Source organism: Rhododendron vialii, chromosome 5a, assembly GCF_030253575.1.
Source record: "Rhododendron vialii isolate Sample 1 chromosome 5a, ASM3025357v1".
NCBI classification, from domain to species: domain Eukaryota; kingdom Viridiplantae; phylum Streptophyta; class Magnoliopsida; order Ericales; family Ericaceae; genus Rhododendron; species Rhododendron vialii.
The window spans coordinates 5,188,339-5,199,656 of record NC_080561.1 but is presented as its reverse complement, the minus strand read 5'-3'; the positions used below and the strand labels follow the sequence as shown (position 1 = coordinate 5,199,656).

Sequence of the window (11,318 nt, the reverse complement as noted above, 5' to 3'; positions counted from 1 at the left end):
ATTCTCTCTCTCTCTCTCTCTCTCTCTCTCTCTCTCTCTCTCTCTCTCATTGGCAAAAACAAGGAAGAGGAGATGGGCAGCAGTTATTTTGGGGGGACAAATCCAGGAAATGAAAGATCATCATCAAGAAAAGGGAAGAAGAGTAATAGTAATGCAGAGTACAATAATAAGCCCAAGCAGCCACAGAGAGGACTTGGTGTTGCTCAATTGGAGCAGATCAGACTTCATGCCCAATTGGCTTCTGCTTACCCAACTCCTACTCTTACCCAGGTCTCTCTCTCTCTCTCTCTCTCTCTCTCTCTCTCTCTACTCCAATCGTCATTATTCCACTTGGAATGTCTTAAAATATCGACATTTTTTTTAAAAGAAAAAGTATTTTGATTTTCACAAACTAAATCCCATCTCCGTCCTATAATATTTGTTCGGTCCACAAGATGTGTCCGGTCCACAAGATGAGGGCGCAAACATAATACAATTTTTCCAAAAACGAAACTCTAATTTTTTCAATAATTCACTAGATATCGATGAGTTCTTTAAATTTATGAAAAAAAATTAATTTTTTCTTGAAAGAAATGTATTATTTTTGAGTCCTTGTTTTGCGGACTGGACAAACATTTGGGATGGGAGGAGTAGAAATTATTTTAAAAGTAGATTATAAGGGGATACACAAAGTAGCTATACACTTCTTAGACAAAGAATCAAAGATATATATTAGCCTCTTCCTTTTCGTCCATCCCAATCGGGTAATTCTTCTAGCAAATGATTTGTTAGGATACGGGTGTCAATCTAGTTAATGTATGTGTGTAATCATGATGCTGACCCATTCTCGATGTACCCGTTATCGAGTTGTTAATAAAAATTTATTTTACCAATTAATTTTTTTTTATGAAATTAATTGTACATGTTCCCTTGGAAATTGATTGATACTCCTATATAGGACGGAATTGTGATGAAATTTCTTTACTATTGACCTGTGCATGCAGGAGGATGAGAGAATGCAAACAGGCTATCCCATGTATACATCATCATCTTCATCTTCTTATGGGTTTCATGTCCCCCAAAACATCATGGTATGCATGTGGACTTGCTTTTTTTTTTTTTTAAATGAAGAAGAAGAAGTAGAATTAGCATTATTAAGATATTTAGGGTAGTGATTTTCGCACTTTCCCTTTGTCGTAATCACACTCCATTTTTGTCTTTTCGTGATGTGAATTTACAATGTTGTCTTGTGAAAGAGTAAACAAATTAAATGTTAATTTTGTCAGCTCATATCACAAGAAGACAAGAATGAAGTGTGGTTATAGAAAAATAGGAGTGTAAAAATCAATTACCGATAATTAATACTAGGTGAAAGCCACAATCTCATAGTTTCCTTTTCCTTTTCATTTGTTTTCTTATTCGCGGCTTCATTTTGATCAGTTTGTTGCTGGGAAATGAAAATCATTTCTTTGAAATCTTATTCCCAAACTCTCGTATCTGAGGGCGAATTTAAAACCGTCCACTATTATATCATCATCATTTATATCCTGGAGTTCTAGAGGCGCGTGATAGTCGGGATCTGGGATGCCAACTTAATTGGGATGCCAGGTTTTCCCCATAGTGATGCCGTTCATGCTCATAGCCCTTTTAATCGTTGTACCTATTTCAATGATTAATAAATTCATTTTTTGCCGATTACAAAAATGTATAAGTTGAATTTATTACAGGGAGGTTTGGCTCAATTAGAAGGAACTACTACTAGATATGGCGATTCCCAGCCTAGCACCACACCAAGGTATATACTTTTTTAATTTCCCCTTTCAGCTGGCAGGGGCGGCCTCCCGGGATTCATAATCCTAGAGCTCTACCACTGTTTTTTCAGGATTTTTTTTTAACTTCAAAGTTGATCTCAAACTATTATGTGCTGAAATTCAATACAAAAAATTTGAAACAGATGGAAACCGACCAGCTATGGCATTTTAGACACCCAACAATCTGCACAACCCAGCATCGCAAGACATTTTTTGAACCCACAAGCCGAGGTATTCTATAATTTCTATTCTATTATCGGTAACGATATACGCACATAATTTTCTTAGGGAAACGACGTAATTTTGTCTTCCAGTATATTATTGGTGAGAAACCGAGGTATTCTATGATTCCTATATACGACATGATTTCGTATGGGAATGATGTTGTTTTTGTTCTTGTTTTATATCTAACATAACATCCAAATACTCAGTCACGGATATCTATTAATATTATTTGTACTATATCGTATAAACACAAAAAAGATTATGAAAGTCATTCCTGGAGAAATAGCGAAATCCTATTGATTGTCGTAATAATTAACCTCGACTAACAAGGTTCTTAATTTCCTTTCAGGATTTAGTGCAAAAGAGGAGAAACAAAGGCTGGAGTGATTCGATTGACGCCAGCAGTCAGAATTCCCAAACAATTGACGATCAAGAACTAGATTTGGAGCTTAGACTTTAGCCTGCAATTTTTTTTGCAACTCAATGGATGAATTCTCTTTCTTTTGTTTTTTTTCTTCTTTTTAGTTCGTTAATTATCTTTACGTTAAATTGATAAATCCAACACAATAAAAGTTGGATCTTGATCAGTTGTACAAGGTGAGCCATTTGATGGACTCGCGTCGTCGTGCCGAAGTTTAATTTTTGATGGCTCCCTTGTGTAATGAGAATTAGATGTAATTCCGACGCACGAATGAAATTTTCCTTGCAACTCTTTTGTTTTTGGCTTGAAAAAAAAAATATTAATCTTTGAAGAAGAATGCAAAGATTTAAACGAACCGAAGACACAACGGCAATCGCCACCCAAGACCCAAAACAAGAATGCCAGATGCCAACCAAAGAGGAAAGGATTGCCGGAAAGAACGCCTAAACCTAACTACCAAACACCTCCAAACCTCAAAACCCAACCAAAAGACACTACAAGAGTAGCGAAAAATTCTTGCAAATAATTTTTTAAAGAGATTAAATTCTTTCCACTGACGGTAGAAAATTTTACTTTTCCACCACCACATTTTTCAGTCCTACCATGTGTTTATTGTTGATTTGAACCGTTTATCTTATAAACCCCATATAGTAGTGTACCCATTCAAAAAATAAAGTTGATCGAACATTGATAAGAGTATCAAAAATTGAATTTTGCTTTGTAAAATTGATAGTTTATCTTTATTATTATTAACAGAAATCAAATCATCCATTTTATAACCAAAATTTAAATTTTGATATATCTATCGACTTCCGATCAAGCTCTATATAGCGGGTCTTAAAATATAAACGGTTCAGATCACAATAATAGACACTCGATAATGCCCATAATAAGTGATGATGGAAAGATGAGGTTCTACACTGACGATGGATAAAATTTATTCTCTTTTTTAAAATGCATAGAAGTCATTGTATGATAAATTTATTGGATTTTCAGTTGACCCCTAGCAGCTTTGTTCGAATGCATTTTAGGACTCACAAACAAGTGACAATCAAGAAATAGAATTATAGCCAAAATATATACTCCAAATTCTTCCATTCAATATATGCATCACTTTTTGGTCATCTTTCTTGTAGTTTGGCAACTTGATGGACATATATGAAATGAAGTACAATACAACGAAATATAGTAGATGATGGAATTAGTCTCTTAGAATTATTTTAGTTGTGCATCAGCCGGTCCAGCTTTGTTATAAAAAATGAAATAAAGTTGAGCAAAGTGGATGCAATTTCGTAGTTGCGGCCGAAGACAGGAATTCATTTGAGAAGGACTAAACTTTCATTGACCACGCCATCTATTTCTAAAATTGTGTTGGTTGTATGAAATTTGATTAGTTATTTTTTTAGGGTAAGCCCATATATTAAAATCTATTTTTGTATGAGGAGAAAACTTCAGGGAGCCAGATAAATTAATTAAACTGAGCACCAAAGCAATATTTTTTATTTAAATTAGCAGAGGCTATTCAATAGTTTTTATTTTTATTTTTATCATAAGTACTTGAATATATATATGGTATCACTACAAAATACACAAATAAATGGAGTTTCTGATAAAACAATATCATTCTTGTGACAGTGTAGAAACGTTAAGACAAAATCCAAAAATAAAGTTCTTTTTTTTTTTTTTTTTTTGTTCAATTCCGCATTATCCATGTTTATTTGTCTAGCCGACAGCATCCAGCAATAGTACGTAAAATCTTTTGATTGAAATGAAACTTTAATTATTTGATTCATGAAGTTTTGGAATTTCTCTCTAATCTTTTAATCCTATTCATGAGCAGTAGTATTAACTTTACTAAAAGAAGAAAGAGCCTCTTTTAAAGAGGGAACAATATTAAGATGACATAATAACCATACATACAGCCTGTTTTTACTCCCAGAAAGTCTAGGCTTACCGAACATGTTTACTGCACGTGTAGGATGAAACTGCTTAGTTTTATCCCTACGAATCCAGAAAAAATATCGATATTCGTTGGAGCTGATTTTTTACAGAACTCTATAAAAAATTATTGTAAAATTTATGGGTATTTTTTTTATTTTTTTAAGAACCCGGGGTGGGCCCCATACGCATGCTGTAGACATGTGCGATAAAACTTGTGTGGTGACTGTAGTGCTGTTGTTTTACTCTAGGGTGAAAGCAAAGAACAATCTCGGATATCTATTGTTTTTCTCTTTATGGATATCTATGCTTTCACCCTGAAGTTTTTACTCCAGGGTGAAAGCAAAGAACGATCTCGAACATTTATTGTTTTTTTCTTCATGGACATCTATGTTTTCACACTAAAGTAAAAACGACAGGTTGTACTTTCTTCGTCCGTTTTTAAGTATCCTGCTTCGTAACTCCAATTTATTAAAAAGACATCATCATTACACATTTCACGTCAATTTTTTCCTTCACTTTCCTTACTTACCAATCATCATTACACTTTTACTCACTAATTTTTCAAAATGAAATATACTTTTAGGGACAAAATAGACAATGCACCAACTTTTACCCCTTAACTTTACAAAATGGATACTTATTATGGGACAGCCCAAAATGGAATACTAGACACTAAATAAAGGACGGAGGGAGTATATATTATCATGGGAAAAATTACAATACACACCCTTTATTTGGGTGTATCATATGCACCCCCAAAATGTTATAAATTATAGATAAAATGTTACGAATCGTATTGCTAAAAAATTACGAATCGTATAAATGTTACGAAATACATCAAAATGTTATTAATTATAATAAAAATGTTATGAATTGTATTGCTGAAAGGTTATAAATTCTAGAACAAAAGTTACGAAACACACTAAAATGTTATGAATGAACCATAAAATATATGCATATAGTACACCCTTTTAAGAGGTGTGTGTTGTAGACTTTCCCTATTATCATTATGTTTTACAGTATTATTAATTTTTCTAGGACATCTCTATTGTTTTTCTTAGAAACTGTATTTTCATTGATAAAGATGGTGATTAATACTAGAATGAAGTGCCTAAACATGATGAGCGATGATAATTAAAACATTGCAGGATTACACCTATTAAGCATCTCCTTCGTAGATGGCAAAATAAAAACTAAATTACATTTGAAGAGAGATGATCATCAAGTATAATAATAATGATTAATGGTAAGTAAATTGATTTCTTTGGCAAAGTGGGTCCACAAAAGTCAAAATATTAATCAAATTAAGATTTAAAGGTTGAAGAGTCCCTTGCACTTTTTGCAAATGGCTCTTCAACTTACTTCATATGTTACCGAAGCTAATTAGTTGGATATAAAAATTTGCTATCACTTCTAACATGAATCCACGCTTTAGACGTGATCTTGATCTCTCGCCTAAGATTGTTAAAACTTAAACATGATAAAATAAAATAAAATGGTACTGTCTCGGTTATTTAAATGTTTTCATTATTTTTTGAATTAAAGGTAATGTATTGTGAGAAAATGATCTATCTTATAAAGCAAAAAATAAGTATCTTAGCGAAACGGAACCTAATAACTCAACGTAAACTAATGTGTGTCCAACCTAGTCGGATCACGGACTTATTCCAGTCATGTTTTTTTAGCAGGGAACTCTTAATTTTCAAATGTTTACGGGTTTTAAAATTGTGTTCAAACTTTGCAGACAAGATTACATAATTTGATCTTAAAAGAACTTTAATGGATTCAAACCCTGGTGTATATGTCATATTTTGATACCACATAATCGTACCGATCGAGTTGAGCACCACAATTTTCGAGCTTGACTTGAAAGCTATTGAAGCTTCAGAGTATAATCTTTGAACTTTAAAAAGGGAAATTTATATAGATGGTCCTCTTAGTTTCATCCGCGTCTCATTTTCATCGTCCAAGTATCAATTACAATTCTTTTGACCTTCAAGTTTGGTTTCCATACCAAATTGGTCCATTTGATAACTTTTGTCAGCCAAATTGGACAGAAAAAATCGGATTAATGGCGGTTTGGACGCTGCAGTTCGTACCAAATTGATCCAATAGATGATGTCTGCCCTCAATCTTATTTTTTTCGTCCAGTTTGGCTGCCAAACATTATTAATTGGATCAACTTAGTACGAAAACCAAACTTGAAGGTCAAAAGAGTTGCAATTGATATTTAGAGGACGAAAATGAAATTCGGGTGAAACTAGAAGGACCATTTTTATAAATTTTCCCTTTAAAAATACATTTGAGTTTGACCTCTGTTTTTATTTTAACCAATTTCTAGTGATATTTTAACCGGCCCAAGCTAAGTGGTCTTTCTCCCTTGGGTTTGAGTCCTGGGAGTGAGGTTATGGGTTCGAGCTGATCGAGTAAACGGTTGGCCCTTTGTAGTACTGGTTATGTCCCTAATATACTAACATCCTATCATAGCCGCAATCGAAGGTCATGTTTCGAGCAGTTTGAAGTCTAGCTTGTGGCAAGTGGAGTGAAGTGTAGTTAGTACCTCCTTTATACTCCGTGCATATGAACAATGTTCGATTCCCGTAAGTACTCATTCCATTTCCAAGTCCCCTTAGTTAGAGTAGATTAGGTTTAACGAATGAAAAAATAATAAAGGTCTAGCTTATGGGCTGGGCTGAATTTTTTTGAAGTGTCCTATAAGCCTGCTAAATAAAGAGTCCTCTGAAACAATAGTATACTCAGTGGAGGCCCATCCAGGCCAAATTTTTGGGCGAATTCACGCTGTCTTTTTTCAAGTTCATCTGTAAGCTTGAGATTACCACCAACGATCGATGGCTTAGTTTTTTTTTATCTGCGAAAAAAGAATTTATTAATCATTGGAATAGGTACAACGATTAAAAGGGATACAAGCATAATCGGTATTACTACAGGAAAAACCTGGCATGACATAGTTCAGTGGTTGGAAGTTGGAACCATGGAATATCTGAATCAACCAGGCCTAAGTTTAACTTTCCGCCCCTCATTGGGGCTAACCATATACACTTCTACCACCACTTACATGTGGTAGGATCTTAGTCGATATTGGAGTGATCAGTTTCCGTACAGGTAGCGGTGTAGTTTAGAGAGGCAATACTCCCTGACAAAGGTAATGGGAGCCATACTTGCACTTTAGAAGTGGTAAAAAAGAAAAGCGGTAGTCGGGGTAGGTTAAAAATATAGGCTTGATGTCATACGGCTCCGTCTCGGAATTTGGATCCCCCTTTCCTTTGACCAACGGATCCTCAAACTAACCTGTCCATCGTAAGATGTTGGGTTAATTAAGTCCCGCAACGAGCGCAACCCTCTAATTTAGTTGCCATAATTGAATTTGAAATCTTGAATAGACTGTCGGTGTTTTAATTTGGTATACCCTAAAAAGTGAGCTTGAGATTACCCATATTTTATCTTTTCATACTTGAATGGACCAACCCCCATGTGATCTGTTTAATGTCATACTCTTTTTCTTCAATTAGAGTACATTGCATCCCCCACAAAAAACACACAAAAAGGAGGTTATACTTTCCCAAACACATTATTGGTGAGAAGACACTTGAGACAAATCATGATTTAAGTAAGGATCATGGTGGTGGGTTAGTATGCTAGTTTCCCCCGAAGTTTGAATTGCGCAGTCGGGGTAAAAAAAAGAAGATACCGTTGCCCATCTTTTTTTTCAAACACCTATTTTATTTACATAGCCCCAAATTTTATTTATTTTTCCTTTTCGTGTTTTAAAAAACAAAAACGAACCAGTAAAAATACTTCCGATAACGATTCCTTAAAAGGTCTCCCTAGACAATATTAGCATAGAGGAGGAACACCTTTTCCCATATCACTTTTCCAACCAGGAGATGGTGCTGTGTGGGTGGTGCACGATACCGTGCTGTGCACTATCCAAGCCGTCTGTTCAACAATCCAACGGTCTAGATTTCATCTCGGCAATGAATGGCTTGGATGCTGCACGGTGTAATTGAGATTTGGACAGTTGAATTGCCGAATGGATAGCTCACAAAAGGCGTAGGTTTCGAAAACAAAAACCAATCGTGTAAATAAGTTTAATATGTTTTTTAATTTTATTTTAATGTTGGTTTTCTAGATCTTGTTTTTAATGTTCCCGCACATTAATTGCTCATTAATTTGTTGCGGAACTGGTCAAACGTCAACAAAAATACTAGTATGATATAAAATTATAAAGGAAATGATATTAGCATTCCAAAAATTGATGCAGACACTCCAAAATCAGTATAACTCCAAAACCACTTTCCTTTGTTTTTTGGAGTGTTTGCATTAATTTTTGGAGTGCCAATATCATTTCCCAGTTATAAACTACACAGATGTAAGCAACATTTTGAACATGACAAACAAAAGAAAGATGTAGCTAATGGTTTTCTGTAGTCAACGTGTGGTTTCAAGTTGAACATAACTGTTAGTTTTGTATAATTTGTCTCGAGCCGGGTTCCTCGCGGATGGCAAGACCCATTTTGAAATAATGTCCGGACACAAACCATACTGCAGCATTCGGAAATTGATTTTCACATTCACTTATTTTTCGCGTCTTTCTTTTCCGGGTCCTTATTAACGCCTACTTTTACAACGTTACCTTTCATCGGTAACAAAAACAAATATAAAAGGATAGAATTGTAAGTTCCTGCACTTTGAATGAAACCAGAAACAAAAAGTGCAGGATAAAAAGGCAGTAAAAAAACACTTCCACTTTCATTCTCATTCTTTAGGTAAAGTAGTATTTTACTTGCTTTCTGGAGAAGTTCTTCAGTGCCGGGTGGCACGGGCCACGCGGTGCCGAGCACGATATCGGCTTTGGACAGCTCAGATTTATTTGGGTAATTTTTTAGTATAAGATTACCAAAATACCCCCTCAAACCCAAACAGATTTAGGCCGTCCAAAACACGTTTGGAAGGCCGAAATGCGTGCTCGGCACCACGTGGCCCGTGCCCACCAGGCACTGAAAACTTTCTCTGCTTTCTGAATCCCAGATACAATAATGCTCTGTTTTTTTACTACATGAATTGCAACTGCATGCACAAGGACGTGGTCTCCAGGTCACCTCAAATCATAGGGGAGAAAAAGTGAATGCATTATTAAGTGGTGCCTTTTTGGATAACAGAAAATGGGGAGGGGGTGCTCTGACGCTATCATGTTCTGCTATTGTCTTTAGCTCCGCTGGATAGCGGACACAGAATTTGTGTCACACAAGATTTATGTCTAAAACGGTCCGAATCACATGCATTTCAATATTGATAAGATAATTTCAAATCAAATGTATGTATTGCTACTTTCAAGGTCCAAAAAAAAGGTGAGATTGTGCAGACGTGCACAGCCGTTGCTTCATGTTACATGCATGACAAATAAGTTGAAACTTTAGGGGTTTTTTTTTCCACACTTATATAGGAAGTTAGGAATTTTTCCCTGCGCTCTAGAAACTTGTAGGCACCAATCCCATAGAACTTTTCTAAAGTTTAACCAGAACAACTAATGTAGTACGTGAAAGTATTTGAAGTTGTGTACGGTATAGATTATTTGTATGAGACCCAAAATAGACCCTGCATGCATAGACGGAGCCATAATTTTTGCTTAGGGAGGACATATATAAACAATCAAAAAAAAATTTTGATAACATATTTTTTTAATGTAAAAGTAGGGTTTTTTTTTTTCAACGTAAAATCAATATATACTCTAATATTCGGTACCCGTAGTCGGACTCTTGCAAAGGTGACGTAATGAGGGGCAGCTTAATTTGTTGGTGCAATAAAGTTGGCGTTGTTATTATTGTGTAGGCTGTAGGCTTGTAGCTGTCTTGAAACTGAGGTGAAAGGCAATTCCCTCACCCCTTGCTGGACTGGTCCCAAAATAAACCTATCTATCTTTAATGTAAAGTCTATCCAACCTTAGCTATCAACCGTCTGATCAAATGGGCATGAGAAAATAATTAAAGAGCTTGTCCTCCAAGAGATAGCAAGTTCGAGTTTTACGAAGGCCAATGTTCCAAACCTTATGGCTACTGAAGGTTTGTTCAATCGGTAATTTCAGTCGAGGTGCGCACAAGTTTTGCCGGACATCAGATTATCAAAAAAAAGTTTAGCTATCCTAATTTTAGCTCTCCTTTTATGTTTGATGGCTATCCACCATTAATCACACCTTACACTCTCTTGTTTTAATCTCTCCCACTTAAACGTGTGAAGAAGCGTGTTCATTTAGGCAGCGCCCGAGCTAATTTACAAAATTAATCATCAATCTATCTAATTAATGATAAAAGTGATACCAGAGGCCAAGATGTGCCCAATTGGCATATCTGGGGACCACTTTCGAATTATTTGATCTTGGTGTTGGGTGTGGATGGCATTTTCGATCTCACCAGAGGGTTCCTTTCCTTTTGGCTGTACTTTCATTGTAGTTGCAGGCCCTCTTTTTTTCTTTCGGTAACTCGATTTCCGGATCAACTTATACGTGTTTCAATTAATTTTAGAATTTTGAAATAACCTCCATCGGCCTCAAAATTTAGATTGTTTGGCCTTCATTAGATTCAAACTTACAACCTCTTGAAGGACAAATCATTTAGTTACTTTCTCATAACCGCATGGTCAAACCCTTTTGGGGTTCGTAGTTTGTAGGCTTGTAGCTGATACGAAAGGAATGAATCTTTTGTAATTATATCCAAGAAGTTTTGTGTCACTACGAGAATATCAAGATCTCTAAACGGTTTTTTCACCTGCCTATTCAATTTTGAGCTAATTTTTCACACGTTCATTCAATTTTTTTTTCTCTAAAATTATTGAATGACTCGAATTATTCGTGCAAAACCTGAAGTGTACTAACCCTTAGATTTCCACCCTCTGTAATTGTCCTCTCTCTTCTAGTATTTCTTTTT

General features: G+C 35.3%; 1 protein-coding gene across 1 annotated transcript; it reads left to right on the top strand.

The window, feature by feature from the left end:
* Positions 1-2,730, top strand: LOC131325499 (protein SPEAR3-like). The gene is made up of 5 exons (XM_058357796.1): positions 1-270; positions 984-1,070; positions 1,707-1,774; positions 1,934-2,021; positions 2,365-2,730. The coding sequence occupies exons 1-5, from the start codon at positions 73-75 to the stop codon at positions 2,473-2,475; spliced, it is 552 nt and encodes a 183-aa protein (XP_058213779.1). The 5' UTR covers positions 1-72; the 3' UTR covers positions 2,476-2,730.
* The last annotated feature ends 8,588 nt before the right edge of the window (positions 2,731-11,318 follow it).